Source organism: Chiloscyllium plagiosum, unplaced genomic scaffold, assembly GCF_037043375.1.
Source record: "Chiloscyllium plagiosum isolate Xiang-an unplaced genomic scaffold, Cpla_swu_hap1 HiC_scaffold_6, whole genome shotgun sequence".
NCBI classification, from domain to species: domain Eukaryota; kingdom Metazoa; phylum Chordata; class Chondrichthyes; order Orectolobiformes; family Hemiscylliidae; genus Chiloscyllium; species Chiloscyllium plagiosum.
This window is the reverse complement of record NW_028270144.1, coordinates 63,094,108-63,114,950: the sequence shown is the minus strand read 5'-3', so window position 1 is coordinate 63,114,950 and position 20,843 is coordinate 63,094,108. Positions and strand designations below refer to the sequence as shown.

The 20,843-nt window shown below is 39.7% G+C and overlaps 1 protein-coding gene across 3 annotated transcripts in view; it reads left to right on the top strand.

Moving 5' to 3' along the window:
• hikeshi (heat shock protein nuclear import factor hikeshi) overlaps positions 1-15,544 on the top strand; it is a 44,354-nt gene extending 28,810 nt beyond the window's left edge. For all 3 annotated transcript variants that reach the window (XM_087988042.1, XM_043691576.2, XM_087988043.1), the window contains exons 4-5: positions 2,234-2,352; positions 15,018-15,544. In XM_087988042.1, the coding sequence (XP_087844168.1) occupies positions 2,234-2,352; positions 15,018-15,072 (174 nt within the window). In that variant the 3' untranslated portion in view covers positions 15,073-15,544. The remainder of the gene's footprint in view (positions 1-2,233; positions 2,353-15,017) is intronic.
• The last annotated feature ends 5,299 nt before the right edge of the window (positions 15,545-20,843 follow it).

Sequence of the window (20,843 nt, the reverse complement as noted above, 5' to 3'; positions counted from 1 at the left end):
CATCTGATCAAGATCCTATTGTAATCTAAGGTAACCTTCTTCACTGTGTACTACACCTCCAATTTGGTGTCATCTGCAAACTTACTAACTATACCTCTTGCGCTCGCATACAAATCATTTATGTGAATGACAAAAAGTAGAGGACCCAGCACCGATCCTTGTGGCAGTCTGAAAAACAACCCTCCACCACCACCCTCTGTCTTCTACCTTTAAGCCAGTTCTGTATCCAAATGGCTAGTTCTCCCTGTTATCCATGAGATCTAACCTTGCTAATCAGTCTCCCATGGGAAACCTTGTCGAATGCCTTACTGAAGTCCATATAGATCACATCTACTGCTCTGCCCTCCTCAATCCTCTTTGTTACTTCTTCAAAAAATTCAATCAAGTTTGAGACACATGATTTCCCATGCAAAAGCCATGTTGACTATCCCTAATCAGTCCTTGCCTTTCCAAATACATGTAAATCCTGTCCCACAAGATTGCCTCCAACAACTTGCCCACCACAGACGTCAGGCTCGCTGGTCTATAGTTCCCTGGCTTGTCCTTACTACCCTTCTTAAAGAGTGGCGCCACGTTAGCCAACCTCCAGTCTTCCGGCAGCTCACCTGTGACTATCGATGATACAAATATCTCAGCAAGAGGCCCAGCAATCACTTCCCTAGCTTCCCACAGAGTTCTAGGGTACACCTGATCAGGTCCTGGGGATTTATCCACCTTTGTGTTTCAAGACATCCAGCACTTCCTCTTCTGTAATCTTGACATTTTGCAAGGTGTCACCATCTATTTCCCTAGTCTATATCTTCCATATCCTTTTCCATATTAAATACGGATGCAAAATACTTGTTTAGTATCTCCCCCATTTTCTCTGGCTCCACACAAAGGCCGCCTTGCTGATCTTTGAGGGGCCCTATTCTCTCCCTAGTTGCCCTTTTGTCCTTAATGTATTTGTAAAACCCCTTTGGATTCTCCTTAATTCTATTTGCCAAAACTATTTCATGTCCCCTTTTTGCCCCCCCGATTTCCCTCTTAAGTATACTCCTACTGCCTTTATACTCTAAGGATTCACTTGATTTATCCAGTCTATACCTTACATATGCTTGCTTCCTTTTTCTTAACCAAACCCTCAATTTCTTTAGTCATCCAGCATTCCCTATACCTACCAGCCTTCCCTTTCACCCTGACAGGAATATACTTTCTCTGGATTTTCGTAATCTCATTTCTGAAGGCTTCCCTTTTTCCAGCCGCCCCTTTACCTGTGAACATCTGCCCCCAGTCAGCTTTTGAAAGTTCTTGCCTAATACCATCAAAATTGGCATTTCTCCAATTTAGATCTTCAACTTTTAGATCTGGTCTATCCTTTTCCATCATTATTTTAAATCTAATGGAATTATGCTTTATATTATTGTGTTAAAATGTAGAATAAGAGTTTGTAATTAATGTGCTAATGTTACTGATTTACAAAATAAAGAAAATGCAAATGCTAGTTGTTCCAGTTGGTATTTGGTATAGTTAAAAGTACAATTTATATATATTCTCATCCTGGCCTGGACAATGTTTTACTTATTCAATATTCTGTTTGATTTTTGTCTTCTGACTTTTTTAAAGCCTCCCTTTTGCCAATTAAAATATGGTATTTCTGATAAAACAAAATTAATTTATCAAAGTATTTCACAACATTGCCATATCTCTCAACATTTTATGGCTAATCAAGTACCTTTTTGAAGTGTAATGTAAGAATTGCAGCATCCAGTTGGATGTAAAAATGACTGGATAAACTGCTTTTGTGATATTGATTGAGGAATAAATATTGGCCATGATGTGAATTATTGATCTTTTATTTTGAGGAAAAAAACTTCCAAACTCCTTTTCTTAAAATCTTTAGTTTTCATGTTGATTCAAAGCCCAGCATAGATGTATTTTGGGAAGCTCGTCCCTTTTCGGGACATTTTTGTTTTCTTTTTTCGTTTTTAAAAAAAACAAGCCTAATCATAGGTCATGTCCAAAATTTTTCTGTGAAATAATTCTAAATATGACACTCTCTTTCTATAGATTTATAATACAAATGTTATTTTGCTGTTGGCATTTACAGTCTCAATAGTTGTTGGTAACTGCAGTGTCTGGTTGCTTCTATGGACCATTTTGTACCTCGACTGCTGCAGTTCTTTTTTTATTCTTGTTAATAGTTTTTTGTGAAATGTTATGAATAGTCTATATATAAATTGTTTACTTTCAGTTTACACAGAAAATGCTCGACAACTTCTACAATTTTTCAACCTCATTTGCACTGACCCAGGCTCAGATGATCCCAAGTCCCACTGAGATGTTTATCCCAGCAAGTATTGTCTTGAAATGGTAAATATCCATCTCTATTGCATGTCCATTTACAATAGCATGTAGAAATGTGGTTACTTTTCTTTTGATGTATCTATCTTGTTTGAACTTTGGTTTGGAAATATCTTTGGATCTTTTTGAAGCCATGAGCATGGAACTAATTAAAACATTACAATCTTAAAATTACTTTATAGAATTTCCCATATTCCATAACATGGGAAGCAGCTACCATGCTCAAGCTTGAAATAAAATCTGTCATTTGTTAAAATAAAGTTCTGGCTTATGTATATAAGGCAGGGGCATCTTTTGAATGTTGGGTGGAACTAGAAAAATGTATTGCTATATGAAAAGTTTAACAAGCAGTGTGATGTACACTATTTGCATTTGGTGTAAGGAGCTCATCAAAATAAAAGTATGTAGAAAATTATTTCACTCCTTTTCATTTCACTAAATAATAGCAATAATTAACTAGAGGGTGCTATGTAAGTGCTCAGTCACGTTCCTGGAAAATCGTACTTCAAGCTCCTTTCATAATGACCTCAATGTCTTTAGCATCTTAGTTTATAATTCCTAAAACACAGGTTTTTAAAATAATCCAAAGAATAAACTAAATGCTTCTACTGTACAGTGTATGCATTTCATATTAATTATTTTGTGTCTTGGAATTAATCCTTTCCTAAAGCTGGCGTTGTTTATAATCACATTCTTTATCTATGCCATTTACTTACCTCGGTAAGTCCGTTCTCATTCATTTAATAAACTGGCACTTAATTTAGTAGGACTGCCTAAATTCAAATCTTGAAAACAAAATTATTCCTATCTGTGCTCCCTTTGTGTGCCAGTCTTCAATTAAGGGACATAATTTAAAAATAAGAGGCTATCCCATTTAAGACTGAGATGGAGAAATGTTTTTTGAGGGTTGAATCTTTTGAGCTGTCTACCCCAGAAAATGTAGAGCAGGATCATTGAATATTCTTTATGTGGAGGTAAACAGATACTTTGTTTCCTAGTCATGAATATCTGGATTATACAGGGGAAACGTGGAGTTGAGAACATAATCCAATCAACCATGATCTTGTTTAAATGGTGGAGAAGCATCAAAGGGGGTGAATGGCCTACTTCTAATTCAAATAATTGTAATTGATTTTAGAAACTTCGCTATTTGGGTGGAAAACTCTTTAACTAGCACCTTGTTATATGTGTCTGTGTTATATGTGTAGTTTTTAATGTTTGCATAAGTGTAATTTCTGTAAATAAAAAGAGGTGTATCTACCCCTTTTTTTGATAGTTCTCGAATACCTTTCCACTCTACGTGGAAAGAATTACTGTGTTAACGTTTGCTGCACTTCATCAATTTTCTCACTTCTTCTGTCAGGATACCTTCCTAGTGATGGATTCAACAGGGTTGTCAGTTTTTCATTGGAAGGTTCTGTATTCTCCCCATCCCTATGGAGGACTTGAGCAGAGAGATTTGATGGCAATGTTCATTTAATTTTAAGTTAACATACAACTCAAAATACGAGTTAATAAATTATGTTGTGGCTAGTCTTAGATTTTCAATGCATATTGTGGTGTCTAGGTTTGTTGCCCTTGTTTTCTGTTGCTTTTAACTTACTGCTACATTTCTTGGCAGTCATGTTGTTTACAGTCTCATCGTGTGTAGGGAGAACAGATCAGATGACTGCTTGATGGTTCTGCTTTTGGGCTTCAGTAAATCAGTCACTAATAAATCTGATGTTTTGGATTGCTGACAAAGTATTTTCATCTGCTTCCAAATATACTTCGAGTTTTAGTAAGTGCCAGAGTGACAATGGAATGGATTCATCAGGATGCTGAACACTTTCACTCACCATCGGGTGAAGTAATACATTGCTGAACTATTTTTTTTTAATATATATTTTTATTGAAAATTTAACATTTTTACAAGTTTACAAATAAAAAAACCCAAGTATAAACATTGATATACAGTTAAATCTTAAATAAATAATAACCAAAATTTAACACAAAAATACCGAGAGAAAAAACAAAACTCAACTACTAATCTAACCTACAACTAACCAGAGTATATAATTAAGTCTCTTACATTATTCAAATAAGAGAAAAAAAAAACCCGACGGATAACACAGAAATCGGGTAGTGAGATACATGCTCGGAATGTATTAACATCAAATCGTAACAAAACCCGTATTCGTGCGGGATTTCTCTCCCAAGGGACCCTGGACCAGCCACGTTCGCCATCTCAGTTAAATAAAAGCCCTTGTTAGGATGGCCGAAATATCAGTATTTATGTCATTCAAGAAGGACTGCCATATTTAGGGAATAATGCGGTCTTTTGGTGCACCATATTTGTAAGGAAGTCAAGGTCCATGATTAATCTGTGCCAATTTGAAAGTCCAGGGGGGCCCTCAGCCATCCAGTTTACCAAAATATTTTTCCTTGCACAGAAAGAATAGAAAATATCCAGGGAGGGTAAGTTCGAAAAGCCCAAAAGGAGAGATACAGGGTCCACTCTAATTTCCGTTCCTAAGATTTCTGTCAGAGCACTTGCTACTTTAGTCCAATATCTACGGATCTTAAGACAGGTCCATAAGCAATGTACAAGAGTGCCCACCTCTGTTTTACACTTGGGACATATTGGAGATGTTCCTGCCTTAAATTTTGCCAATCGATCCGGTGCTATATGAGCCCTATGAAGTATCTTCAACTGAATGGCCTGAGTTCTGTTGCAGATGGTGATTCTTGCGTTTTCGCAAATGTCATTCCACGTTTCTATAGAGATTTCAAAATCCTGATCCCATGTTTTAAGCAGATTGTCCATATCTCCCGATACTTCTTCATTTAATAAATGATAAATAGTACTGACCGAAGATACCCCCATTGGCCATAACTCCACGTTCTCTATCTGATTTATAAAGACTATCTAACAACGCAGTCTTCTTTATGGAATCTCTAATTTGGAAGTATCGAAAGAGGTCTCCATTAGGTAATCCAAATTTCTGACGCAGCTGTTCAAAAGACATCAGGACTCCTTCTTTAAACAGATCCCCTAAACATGAGAGACCCCTGGATCTCCAGAGTTTGAAAGTGGCATCTGTAAGCCCCGGTTGAAATCCCCATGCTGCCACTATCTGAGCATAGGGGAATGTTTTATGTGAGTTGCCCTCATTTTGCTGCATTATATTCCAAGCTTTAAAGTTTGTGAGAAGATTTGTAGCTCGGGTGCTTGTTGCTGTGGTTCTGTTCGCCGAGCTGGAAGTTTTTGTTGCAAACGTTTCGTCCCCTGTCTAGGTGACATCCTCAGTGCTTGGGAGCCTCCTGTGAAGCGCTTCTGTGGTGTTTCCTCCGGCATTTATAGTGGCCTGTCCCTGCCGCTTCCGGTTGTCAGTTTCAGCTGTCCGCTGTAGTGGCCGGTATATTGGGTCCAGGTCTATGTGTTTGTTGATGGAGTTTGTGGATGAGTGCCATGCTTCTAGGAATTCCCTGGCTGTTCTTTGTTTCGCTTGCCCTATAATGGTAGTGTTGTCCCAGTCAAATTCATGTTACTTGTCATCTGCGTGTGTGGCTACTAAGGATAGCTGGTCGTGTCGTTTCATGGCTAGTTGATGTTCGTGGATGCGGATCGTTAGCTGTCCTTGCATGGGATTTTGTACACAAACCGTCTTGCCACAAATTCAACCCAAACTCTGGATCAGATACGTGGATGACACCTTTGTAATCATTAAAAACACGGAAATAGAGAATACACACCAGATCATCAACTCCACACTTTCAGGAATCCAATTCACGAGAGACGAAGAAAAGGACAACCAACTCCCATTCCTAGACGTGAGGGTACAGAGAACACCAAACGGAGAATTCACCACTAAGGTACACAGGAAAGCCACACACACAGACCAAGTCCTGAACTATGAAAGCAACCACCCAAATACACACAAACGAAGTTGCATCAACACACCATTCAAAAGGGCCACAACACACTGCAGCAGACCAGAACTGCAAAAAGAGGAAGAGGAACACCTATACAAGGTATTCGCAAAAAACGGATATCCTCGCAATTTCATCAACAGATGCCTAAGGGAAAGGCAACAGAACGAGGACATGCCGCAACCCAAAGGACTAGCCACACTACCATACATCAACATCTCTGAAATGACAGCCAGACTACTGCGACTTATAACAGCACACAAACCAACAGCCACTCTCAGACAACAACTCACCAAAATGAAGGACCCGATACCCAGCATGAGCAAAACTAATGTAGTGTAAAAAATCCCATGCAAGGACTGCACAAAACACTATATAGGACAAACGGGAAGACAGCTAACGATCCGCATCAACTAGCCATGAAACGACACGACCAGCTATCCTTAGTAGCCACACACGCAGACGACAAGCAACATGAATTTGACTGGGACAACACTACCATTATAGGGCAAGCGAAACAAAGAACAGCCAGGGAATTCCGAGAGGCATGGCCACTCATCCACAAACTCCATCAACAAACACATAGACCTGGACCCAATATACCGGCCACTACAGCGGACAGCTGAAACTGACAACCGGAAGCGACAGGGACAGGCCACTATAAAATGCTGGAGGAAACACCACAGAAGCGCTTCACAGGAGGCTCCAAGCACTGAGGATGTCACCTAGACAGGGGATGAAACGTTTGCAACAAAAACTTCCAGCTCGGCGAACAGAACCACAGCATTCCAAGCTTTAATTGTGTTTAGTATTATAGGGTTTTTACAGTGGTCCGTAATGATTTTCCTCTTGTCTGAAAATAAAAGGTTAATAAGTGGGCATTTTACTTGAGAAGCCTCTATGTCCAGCCAGATTGATTGGGTCTTGTCTGACCCGCAATCAGCTATGTAATTTAAATAGGGAACTTCCCAGATTTTAGGAAATATCAGTTAAATCCAAACCTCCCCTTGCCTGTGGAAGTTGTAGCTTCTTCAGCTTAATGAGGCCATCTATGATTCCAGAGAAAGGAACCCAACCAGCCATATAATTTACGTAGTGCCAGCCTCGGCAGCATCACCGGAAGCCTTCTCATAGGGTATAGGAGACTGGGCAGGACATTCATTTTAATTAGTGCTATTCTACTCAGCCAGGACATTGGAAGGTCCTGCCTTATCCTTTCCAGTAAATGCACAAAGTTAGCCTTGTATAACTGACCAAATACTGGGGTAATAAAAATGCCTAAATATAAGAAACCCTCCAGGGACCACCGAAAGGGAAAGTGGGATCTGTCCAATAAGTGGGATATACTAGCAAATGTCACCATTTGGAAAAGCCTCTGATTTTGAGAAATTAATTTTGTAGCCTGAAAATACACTAAATGTATTAATAATTGGATTAAGCGAGGCACGGACATCAAAGGATTACTGAGAAATAGAAGAACATCATCTGCGTAAGGGTAATTTTATGTTTACCTGTACCAATCCTCGGGGCTGTAATATTAGGGTCAGCCCATATAGCTTCTGCTAGTGGCTCAATTATTATGGTAAATAACTGTGGTGAAAGGGGACATCCCTGACAGCAGCCCCTATCTGCACTGAAGCTATCCGAGCCTAATCCATCAGTAATCACAACTGCCTTGGGATTACTATATAATGTTGAGACCCGTTTGGTAAATGGGTCCAATGCCAAACTTTCCACTGTGTAAAACAAATATGACCATTCAACACTGTCAAATGCCTTTTCTGTGTTTAATGAGACTATTACTCCTGGTATCTTTCCTGATGGCAGGCTTGATCACATTCAAAACCCTTCTGACATTATGGATGATCTATGGCCCTTAATAAACCCCGTCTGATCCTCCTTTATAATATGTGGCAATACCCTTTCTAGCCTCAATGCTAACATTTTAGAGAGGATTTTAAAATCTACATTTAGCAAGGATATTGGTCTGTATGGCGTGCAATCTTCTGGGTCCTTTCCTTTTTTTGAGGATAAGAGAGACATTTGCCTCTTTCAGCGAAGGCGGGAGACAGCCCTGACTGATGAATAGTTATACATGTCCATAAGTGGACCAGACAATATTCCTGTAAATACTTTATAGAATTCAGCTTGAAAGCCATCTGGACCAGGTGCCTTACCGCTCTGAAGTTGCCTGATTTCTTGGATTGTTAGGAGAACATTCAAGACCGATACCTGTTCCGGAGTTAGGTCCAGAAAGGTCAGGTTTGTAAAAAATGACTGCATCCTCCTAGTCCTGTCTTTGCAATCCTGCGATTTATATAAATCAGAATAAAATTTTCTAAAGATTTGCGTTAATCCTTTCATGATCATGAGTCAAAATACCCATACTTTCCTTGATAGATGTGATAGTTGGAGGGGCCTTCTTTTTCTTTGCAAGAAATGCCAAGTATCTACCAGGTTTATCGCCAAATTCATATAACCTTTGTTTTGCAAATAATATTTCCCTCTTAGCCGTTTGGGTAAGCGTGGTGTTTAGAGCTGTCCTAAGGGCCGTAATCCTTTGCAATTTGATAATAGAAGGTCTGTCAGCGTATGCTGTTTCAGCCGCTTTTAAGTAAGCTTCGAGCAGACACTGTTGTTCTCCGTTTAATTTTTTCAGAGTCGCTGAGTATGAGATGATCAAACCTCGCGCGTAAGCTTTGATGGTCTCCCACATCATTGATGGGTTGCTAGCCGTACCTGAATTAATTTCTAAAAAAAGTTTTAAATTCTTGAGAGAAGTACTTTACAAATTTACTACCCTTCATCAGGAAGGGGTCCATATGCCGATGCTGGGGGGATGTCTCATTGTTCCTGGCCTTGATTTCCGCATATACAGCAGCATGATCGGAAATTGCTATACTGCCTATTTTACAGATGATATGGAATTTAAAAAAATTGCGGGGGCAAAAAACATATTGATTCTGGTGTGACATTTATGTGGATTGGAGTAAAAAGAAAAATCTCTGCCCTGTGGATGAAGGCAGCTCCATACATCTTCTAGTCCTAATTCTTTGTTCAAATCCATCAATTGTCTAGATCTGGGAGATACTCCTGCAGTACTCTTGGGAATCCTATCTATTTCTGGATCCATATTACTATTAAAATCTCCCCCTATAATTGTATGACGAGCACCAAGAGCCATAAATTTTGAGAAGGCTTCCATTATAAATTTAAAAGGATGTGCCGGGGGCCAATACAAATTTAAAATCCCATCTTCCTCTCCATTTAGAAGGGCTTTAATCCGAATATATTGTCCAGATTCGTCTTTTAGGATTTTGAAAGGGAGATTCTTCCGAAGTAAGAATAACAACTCCCCTGCTTTTTGAGCTAAAAAAAGAAAAAAAGGCCTGATCAAATCCACCCTAATTTCAAGTGTTCTTTATCCAATGTGTGTCTCCTGTAGGAGAGCTATATCAACCCTTTCTTTCTTGACGCTTGATAATATTTTCTTCTTTTGACTGGTGAATTACTCCACTTGACATTCCAGGTGCACCACTTAACCGACTGATCAACTATAATCGTCCGGGCAAATCCGAGACCCCTCGGGAGGGGAAACCCTATCCAGAACATCCCGAGCATAGAGCATATAAAATTCACAAAAATAAAAGGCTATTTAATTTACTCTCATCAATATAATCAAAAACTATTTCTAAATAAAAAAAATATAAAATGTATTTAAATGGAGATTTTCCCCGCTTGTTCCCAGGGGGTATCACTTCCTTTCCAAAAATCTATTGTATCCTCTCCCAACCAGTGCCCCACCCTTGACCCAGGCGCTCCTCAATAGGATGAAGAAAATTCAAATATACTACAGAGCTAGAGTTAACAGTGAGCACCCTACGCCCCCCCACCCACCCACACCAACACCTGGATATATTTGGTAATGTTAATACCATGTATAAACATATATAACTATAAAATTACAGCCTCAACAAGTAATAATTAAATATAATAATACAAAATAACAGGGGAAAACAACCCTGCTCCTAAAGACAGAGATAAAATAGGATAAGGTGACCACCTCCCCCCACCAACATTAACTGGACCCCCCCCATATATTAGATTACTTACAGTGTGGAAACAGGCCCTTCGGCCCAACAAGTCCACACCGACCCGCCGAAGTGCAACCCACTCATACCCCTACATTTACCCCTTACCTAACACTACGGGCAATTTAGCATGGCCAATTCACCTGACCTGCACATCTTTGGACTGTGGGAGGAAACCGGAGCACCCGGAGGAAACCCACGCAGACACGGGGAGGACGTGCAAACTCCACACAGTCAGTCGTCTGAGGCGGGAATTGAACCCGGGTCTCTGACGCTGCGAGGCAGCAGTGCTAACCACAGTGCCACCGTGCCGCCCAAATATTAATTTATAAAGAGAAAAGGGATGTAAACCGGAGTGGGGGGAAAGCAAAACAACATCAATTAACTCTTACAATTTATCTAAGAGAGTTCAAAGATTCCTTGGCCTTTTCCGGCGATCCGAAGTTATACATGGACCCTTCATGGTTAAAGCATAGCGTCGCTGGGTAGCGCAAGGAGTCCCTTAAACACTTCTTCGCTTCATTAAACACCTTCCCTCTTTCAGACCAGAGCTCAGGAAAAGTCCTGGAATAATGTGATCCTTTATAAATCATGGCTTGGGGATCTTTCCCAAGATTTCTGGAGGCTTCTAAGAGCATCTGCCTCTCCTTGTAGCTCTACAGGCGGAACAGGACCTGGCGGGGGCACTGGTTCGAGCTGAGCCCGTGTATTGCAACCCGGTAGGCCCATTCCACCCTTACCTGGCCTGATCCAGTGTCCAGATTTAAAAGCTGTGGAAGCCACTGTTCAAGGAACACTGTAAGCTGGCCTTCCTCTTCCCGTTCGGGAAGGCCCAGCAAACGAATATATTTTTTGACAACCTCTGTTCTCGAGGTCGTCCGTGTGATTCTCTCGAACAGTTAGTCCGGATCCGATCCACAGCCGATTCTGCCGCAGCCTTGGAGGTCGCGGCCTTTAGCTCTGCCCCTCCGACTTGGCGCCCAATTTCCTTGATGTCTCGGTTGTGCTTTTGCAGCGTGGCTGAGAGTGAGTCCCATTGGCTCCAGGACTCTTCAATGAAGGCATCGATCTTCGCATCGAGTTTGGAAATTATTTCCACAAGGCTTCCACCGTAGGTAAATCAGGGGCGACTGCAGATGACTCTGCTGCAGCTGGAGAGGGTGGGGGAGGGGTTCCTGCCTGCTGAGAACTGCGGGCTCCCTTCCCTTTAGTCATTTTTACTGGAGATTAAATTGTTTAAATTCAATACTAAGCAACTAATTACATTCAGTAAAAATTATTTTAAATGATTTGGTGAGGGTGGGTGACCCACTTTGTCCAAGTCTTGGGAGGAGCACTATAGACTCAGACTTGCTGGGTTGCCACCATTTTGGAACCCCCGCTGATCAATTAATCATGATGCAATTGCCATATGATCAAATTGATTTTAGTTTTGAAGCCCCCATTGTCCCAGAATTGAGAGGTGCTGGTCAATACAAAACCAGAGCTTTTTAGCTTGACTTGAATGTACTTCTGCCAAAGTCCAGTATTCATTGTATTTGTGGTGCATAAACATTCAAAGGCAACATACGATGCTCCTGCACTCTTTTGTTACCATGTCATTCCCTGATTTCATTAGGGAACAGGACCACCTTAACTCAGTTGCTCAGTTAACAGTTGATCTATTAATCTGAACAGTTTTAATTTTGCCAGACCTTTTTTTTATTCTACTCTTTTTTTATATATATAATTCCGGGATATCAATCTCAGTATATGAAGAAGGCAGCTGAAAGTTTTAGCTTGGATGGTTGTTTTATTTTCATAACTGCTGCTTCAGTACAGAGCTGAAAACCTTTAAAGGTTGATATTAAGAAGTTTAAGTGCATTTATTCAACTAATATGCATTCCTTTAAGAAATTTTGCCGGGTATGGAAGGTTGGAGTTATAAAGAAAGACTGGTCTTTTTTCACTGGAGCTTGGGAGTTTGAGAGGTGACCTGGTAGAAGTTTATAAAAATAACGAGGGGTATAGACAGAATTGATGGTAGTTGTCTTTTCCCTCGGATGGGGGATTTCAAGACTAGGAGGCACATTTTAAGGTGAGAGGAGAGAGATTTTAAAAAGATACGAGGGCAAATTTTTTTTTTACATGCAGATGATGGTTCATGTGTGGAATGAACTTCCTGAGGAAGTGGTGGATGAAGGTACAATTACAACATTTAAAAGACATTTGGATAAGTAAATGAACAAGAAATGTTTGGAGAGATCTGGAGCAGAAGGAGCCGGGTGGGACTAGTTTAGTTTGGGATAAGGTTCAGCATGGATTGGCTGGACCGCAGAGTCTGTTTCTGTGCTATATGACTCTGTGATAACAAGTATTTCTTTTCTGACCTTTAAAGGCAACATAAGTCAATTTTTTAAAACCATTTCATAGTTTGGATATTGACCGGTTATAAGCATATTTGCCAATATATTCTGCTCTTGGATACTAGTTATAGTATTAGTTGGAGATTTTAATAGCTTTGCTAATTACCACTTGGGTTAATGTATGAACCCCCTTATCTTTAGCAACTCATCAATAAGAAATATACTATTTATTTCTTCTTTCCTTTGAAAATGGAAGAAAAAAAGCAGGTAAACATAAGCCAGTTAATTTAATGTGTTATTGGGAACATGTTAGAGTTTATAATAGAGTTGTACGGCATGGAAACAGATCCTTCGATCCACGCCGTTTAAATATCCTAGATAAATCTAGTCTTATTTGCCTACACTTGGTCCATATCTCTCTTAAACCCTTCCTGTTCATTTAGCCATCCAGATGCCTTCTACTAGCCCACACCACTTCTTCTAACAGCTCATTTCATGCATGCACTACACTCTGCGTGAAAAAGGTGCCCCCAGGTCCCTTTTAAATCTTTCTCCTCTCGCCCTAAACCTATGCCCTCTAATTCTGGACTTGCCCACCCCAGAGAAAAGACCTTGGCTATTTACCTATCCATGCCCCTCATTATGTTATAAACCTCTAAGGTTACCCCTCAGACTCTGACGCTCCAGGGAAAAAAGCCCCAGCCTGTTCACCTCTTTCTGTAGCTCAAATCTTGGCAACATCCTTGTTAATATTTTCTGAACTCTTTCAAGTTTCACAATGTCCTTCCTGTAGGAGGGAGATCAGAATTACACACACTATTCCAAAAGTGGCCTAACCACCATCCTGTACAGCTGCAACATGACCTCCCAACTCCTGTATTCAGTGCTCTGATCAGTAAATGCAAGCATACCAAATGTCGTCTTCACTATCCTATCTTCCTGCAACTCCACTTTCAAGGAGCTGTGAACCTGCACTCCAAGGTCTCTTTGTTCAGCAACACTCCCCAGAATCTTACCATTAAGTGTGTAACTCCTGCCCTGATTTTGCCTTTCCAAAATGCAGCACCTGACATTGAATTTAAGTCAATGTCATCTGCCCCTCTTTGGCCCATTGTCCCATCTGATCAAGATCCTGTTGTACTCTGAGGTAACCACCTTCGCTGACTACTATACCTCCAATTTTGGTGTCATCTGCAAGCTTACTAAGGGAGAATTTAGAAATGCACAATCTGATCAAGCAGACTCAGAATGACTTTGTGAAAGGGAAATTATAGCGAGGTTTGAGAAGATTTGTAGCTCAGGTTGGGGTTTTGGATATAGGTTTGCTCGTTGAGCTGGAAGGTTCATTTCCAGACATTTCGTTACCCTGCTAGGTAACATCTTCATTGGGTCTCAGGCTAAGCAATGCTGATATCAACAAACACATTGAGTTAGACCCCATCGACCACCCCCTGAGAAAAGGAACAGGAAGGAACAGGGGGGGGGGGGGGGGGGAAACAGCAGAGGGAATACAATGTGAAAAACGTGAGGAAGAATGGAGATGCTGAATATTATTTAACTGAAGAAAGACTGCAGAAAGCTACAGAACAGATCAAATCACAGCTAGCATTCAAGTTCAGCGGGGTAATAGGGAAAGCAAATGGAATATTGGCCTTTATTTCAAGAAGAATGGATTATGAAAACATGAAGGTTTTGATATAACTATAGCAAGACACTAGTTAGATCACAGCTGCAATACTGTGAATATTGAAACATAGAAGATGCTTAGTGGATTTGACAGGGTAGATGTGGAGAGGTGGTTTCACCTTGTGGGATAGTCCAGGACCAGTGGTTATGTTCTCAGACTAAGGGTTGCACACTTAAAACACAGATGGAGGAATTTGCTCTTTCAGGGTAGTCAGTCTGTTAATTCTTTACCATCGAGTGCTGTCAAGGGTGGGTTATTAAGTATTTTTCAAAGCTGAGATAGTTTTTTCTATCAGAAGAGTATCAAGGGTTATTGGGAAAGGGTAGGCAAATGATGGAGGATTATCAGATCTGCCAAAGTCTCATTGAATGGTGGAGTAGACTCAATGGACTGAATAGTCTTTCCCCATGTGTAAATTTTTAATCCGATTCAATTCTGAAATCAGTAAATACTCATTTCGATCTGTTTTATAAGAAACACAATTGCAGCTGTTTGTAGTGTAGTATTCTCTTCAGTCCCTGCTTTGAAACTTAAGTATTAATTTGAGTTGAGCTGATTGCAAAATAAACATTCAAGTAAGAATGCAGTGATAATTATGCTGCTAATCCATGTGTTCTTTATCTTTCTTCCATTCCTCAGGTATGAGAATTTTCACAGAAGATTGTCCCAAAATCCAAATTTTTGGAAATCATAAACAATATTCAACAGAAGATAATGTTACAACCAATTGTGTAAACTGATTTTTGCAATCCTTTTTTCTGCAAGATATTTTGAATACATGCTGCTTTTCATAGTAATCAAGCTGGTTTGAAAATTATTTTGGAGCATTTTGCTTGAGATACCTGCCACACTTTTATGTTACAATGGATAGTAACAACCTTATTAATCATGTCTGAATTGACATTTGCATTCTCAAAATGGATTCTAAATTGGAATTGAAGGCCTAAGAATGTGTAGAATTATGTTATATCATGAAAATTTATATACTTCCTACGCAAGTAGGTTGGCAGTTGTATACAGGAAAAAAATCTCATAGGGAATCCTGCTCAAGATGAATCTTTATGCGACTATACATTCTTTTCATAGTCCCTATTGTGACTAAGATGTTTCTTATTCTCACTTGCATCTTCTACCATCAGTGCCAGTGATTAAATTTACTTTATAAAGAGAGGCCTTTATACATTTTTTTTTTTACAAATACTGCTTTGTTATCTGAAGTTTTATATTGGCTACTTCCAGTTAGTAATATACATAACACTGTCTTGTTAGAAGATCTGACTGAAATTCCAGAAAACTGAATGGAAAAATTGGACTGCAGACATTTTGACTGCTTAAAATGTATACAGGAATTATGTATATTGTCTATGCATCTGAGCCAAAATGTTGCACCTAACTTCAGCAAAGGTAGTTGTTTCAATACATTGCTATGTTATCCCGACTCAAAAGCAACATACTGAAGATGCTGGAAATTTCTGGAGCAAGAAATGGAATTAATTTTACAGGTGGTTGACTTTTTATCAACTAAGATTTTCTGTCCACAGATGCAACATGACTTGGGCAGTTTCATATTGATAAACTGCCCAAAATAGAATATGAATGTAAATATGATTAGTAGATGGTGTCTTTCACATGTTGTGAATTTCATACAAGCAGAAGTAGTTTTGAATGGCCTGCGATATTTTGAGTGCCGAGTCTTTAACAGATTGGAAAAGGCAGATGAGCAAAAACATAGAAAATACCTAGTTCTGATATCGTTGCATATACCTGGAGCTTCCTGCAAGGTTATATGCTGAGAAATGGGAAAAAAATACCAAAGGGAAAAGCTAAATATTTAGAATGCATTACGAGAATTGGAAATGGATAAAATGTAAAGGCAAGAGTCATGCAAGTGAAGCAATGTAGCCTTACTTGAACACAGAAATTTATAAACAGTTCATAAAAAGAGTAAGCACTGCTCAATGTGAATATCAAGTTTTGTCCACTAATTGCTTTCTTAAAATCAGAAGCTTAACGTACCCTGGAAGGGACTGCAGATGTCACTTAATTCAACCATCACACAACTTGAAAAGCTTCCAAAACTGTGCCTCCTTTTTGGCAAGATATAAAGAAAATCTCTCTGTAACTGATCTGTATGTGGAGAGTTTACATAGAGCATTACATCCAAACAAATTGAAAACCAATAACGTGATTCAAAAAGTTATTAGCATGTAAATACTTTTCTCCTTTTTAACTTCACAGTTCAATAGAAATGCATGAAAGTTTTATAGTGCAGTATATTAATTTACCTTTTGGGATTTGGTCCTAGTCATTTGCACTATTTCAGAAATACAATTCTTCAGTTGTTATAATCAATTTGAATTTTATTTTTAAATGTTAAATTGAGACTATTGGTGTTGGGCAATGCTAATAATTTCAGCAGTGCAATCACCAACTATCTGTAACATTCTACTGATTAATCATACACCTATTCTGCATTCCTTGCTAGAGATTGAATCTTCTGTGGAAAGTATTGCAACATTTTACGCTTGTAATGAGACATTGTATTATTGCATCACTAATACAGTGTTGGCCAATCATCAAATACCTGAACAAATTCTCGAATAACAGAACATTGGTGCAGAACATACAGGATTATATGTCTGTCGCCGTTTAGTAGCCACAGAATACAGTGCAAGATGTATAGTCTTAATTTAGGAGTGCATCCTACTTATTCTCCTGAGTAAAAGTTTGAATTTTGCAGATTTTAATGCAATATGTACAGCCATTAGCAACTGAATTGAGGATCCCAAATCCATTTGTAAAAGATATTCAACCCATCAATGTGAGGTAGGCAGAAACTCTAGTCATGAACTCAAAAGGACAATAGTACTAATCCTTAATGTCACCCTCGTCCAGTGCAGGAAAATAGCATTTAAACCATAATGCTTATTACATAACAAGTGCAGGCATAAGTAGGTAGGCTTCTGTGGTATAACACTTTTTTGTGATTCTGTGAAAGGAGTTGTTTTGTAATTGTCCTGATTATTTAAATGTAGTTAGCAAATGGTATGTAAAGGGTAGATTAATTCAAAGCAAGAGTGCTGCTGCACAAAAGATGAGTCTCTGATTGTGGCACATAAACAAAATTGTTTTTAAAATAGAGTTTTTTCTCTGTCAAATTCGCAGAGCATTCAATTTCATTTTTGTCCTGTGATTAAAGCACATTGCTTGAGAAGTTTATGGCAGGAGTCGTGCCAAAATGGATTAGTCTTTTCTAAATAGTAATAGCCTAATTTAAATTTAGTGATACAACTCAACCTAGCAATGTGAAGGTTGATCCCAGTGAATGCATTGGAATAAGAAATTCTGCTGTAAAAAATTGATTTATGACACTCTGTCCTACCATGGAGGTCTCCTGTCTGAATAGGTAGGGGAACTTGGCTACAGTCATTCTTCTTGCTGATAAGTGGACCAAAGGAAGCAAGATTGATATGTTTTTTTCTTATCTCATCAATTTACTGAAGTTAAAATGTTGCTCACACTCAGCAATGTAGTAAAAAATTTTGTAACTACATGTATGATTCATAACATGTCACAACTGCCAAATTATACTAGGTAAAAACAATGACTGCAGATTCTGGAAACCAGATTCTGGATTAGTGGTGCTGGAAGAGCACAGCAGTTCAGGCAGCATCTGAGGAGCAGTAAAATCGACATTTCGGGCAAACGCCTTTCAGGAATAAAGGCAGAGCCTGAAAGGTGGAGAGATAAGCTAGAGGAGGTTGGGGGTGGGGAGAAAGTAGCAGAGTACAATAGGTGAGTGGGGGAGGGGATGAAGGTGATAGGTCAGGGAAGAGGGTGGAGTGGATAGGTGGAAAAGAAGATAGGCAGGTAGGACAAGTCATGGGGACAGTGCTGAGCTGGAAGTTTGGAACTAGGGTGAGGTGGGGGAAGGGGAAATGAGGAAACTGGTGAAGTCCACATTGATGCCCTCGGGTTGAAGTGTTCCGAGACGGATGATGAGGCGTTCTTCCTCCAGGCGCCTGGTGGTGAGGGAGTGGCGGTGAAGGAGGCCCAGGACCTCCTTCACCGCCGCGCTCTCACCAGACGCCTGGAGGAAGAACACCTTATCATCCGCCTCGGAACACTTCAACCCCAGGGCATCAATGTGGACTTCACCAGCTTCCTCATTTTCCCCTTCCCCCACCTCACCCTAGTTCCAAACTTCCAGCTCAGCACTGTCCCCATGACTTGTCCTACCTGCCTATCTTCTTTTCCACCTATTCCCTCCACCCTCCTCCCTGACCTATCACCTTCATCCCCTCCCTCACTCACCTATTGTACTCTGCTATTTTCTCCCCACCCCCACCCATCTTATCTCTCCACCCTTCAGGCTCTCTGCCTTTATTCCTGAGAAGGGCTTTTGCCCGAAACGTCGATTTTACTGCTCCTTGGATGCTGCCTGAACTGCTGTGCTCTTCCAGCACCACTAATCCATGTCACATTATACTGTCTATTGTACTAACACCTGTTTAAGTTGAAACTTTATTGCTGGAACAGCACAGCAGGTCAGGCAGCATCTAGGGAACAGAAGATTCGACGTTTCGGGCACATGCCCTTCTTCAGGAATGAGCAGAGAGTGTTCAGCAGGAGAAGATAAAAGGTAGGGAGGAGGGACTTGGAGGAGGGGCGTTGGAAATGTGATAGGTGGAAAGAGGTCAAGGTGAGGGTGATAGATCGGAGTAGGGTGGAGGCGGAGAGGTCAAGAAGAAGACTGCAGGTCAGGAAGGCGGTGCCGGGCTGGAGGGATTAAACACCTGTTTAAGCCTACCTACTTGCAAAAATGCTGCATTACTGTATTGACACGATATATTAATCAAAACCAGCTATTTTACAATTGCAAAAGCCAGAACTTTAGATAAGCTTTTAGGTATTAAAGGAACATAGAATAATAGAACAGATCAGAATCCCTATTATGCTTGGTTGTTCACTATATTCAGTAGTGAATCACCACCTCTACTTAGTTATTGCATTTGACAATTCTATCATCTCCATGAATAATTGTCTGAACTGGTTAGCTATTTATTGTCTAATAGAATAATAAATTGATTCTAATCTAGATTTATGAATTGTGGGGCTGCAGAACACAACAGCCATCCTTGCTGTATGGTTATATTTGGGCTAAATGAATGATAAACAGTAAACAGCAATATCTGAAATGCAGCACACTCCAAAATTTTATTCATTTAAATCCAGATGCATTAACCTCTTGAGGAAAGGGATCCTGAGTTTCTCACTGATCTTAAAGAATTAGGAGCAACCTCAATATCAATCTACTTGATTCATTTCTTGAGTAATTACTTGCCTTGATATCGAATTTCACCCTGGTTGATCATCTCTGGTTACATCTGGTTACACTTGGCCATATACTGTTAACTCTTATTCAGTAAGTTAATTAAAATTATCCAGTCATTTATTTAAAGCATTCATTTTCCATTTTGCCGTGGTCTGTTAGTTAATTCAGATGATTAATTCAATCTTGAGTGATTTGACCATTTATTCACTGGAATTAACTGGAATTCTGTTCCTCACCTCCACTATTGTGGGGGTAAAGAATTTCTGATGATTTCTTTTAATTAGATTTTAAACAGTTTTATTTAGAATAATGTTAAGATTTATACTTATTAAATTCAAGAAGAGAGAAAGCAGGGGTAAACCACAATGTGAGTAAAGCTGGAGATGAAGTAAAATACATAAGGACTACATCATTCGATATGAAAAGCCTGTAAAACATTTTAAAATTTATTCTTGGGATTTGGGTGTCACTGGAAAAACTAGCAGTTAATATCCATCCTTCCTTCTCCTTAAAGTCTTCTGCCCAAAACATCGATTCTCCTGCTCCTTGGCTGCTGCATTACCTGCTGTGCTTTTCCAGCACCACACTCTCCACTCCGATGTCCAGCTTCTGCATTCCTGAATTTCTCTTCAAAAAAATTCGTTTTGCAATCAAAAATCTATCTCCTCATTTTGCCAAAACTAGTTAGAATCATAGAATCTCTACAGTGCAGATTGTGGCCATTTGGCCCATCAGGTCTGCACCCTCAGGAACTTACCACCCACACCTATCCTTTCCCTGTAACCTGTATTTACCATGGCTGGTCCACCTAGCCTGCATATACCTGGACACCAGGGGGCTATTTAGCATGACAAATCCACCTATCCACACATGGGGAGAATGTGTGAAATGTATACAACTGTTAAACTAGGAGATTAGTGTCTATTCACTTCTGAGTGTGTTGACTAACTTTAGGTGTCTTTTGATGGTGTTAATTTCAGTTCAGATGGTTTTATTTCACGTTGGTTAACTTGGTAAGGCGATTGTTCTGGCCATTTTTAACTTTGTTTTTTCCCCTTTATAATATCATTTCAGATCATGAAATCCAGGTATTAAAATCAGTAGTTCATATTTCAAGTCATGAAAATTCC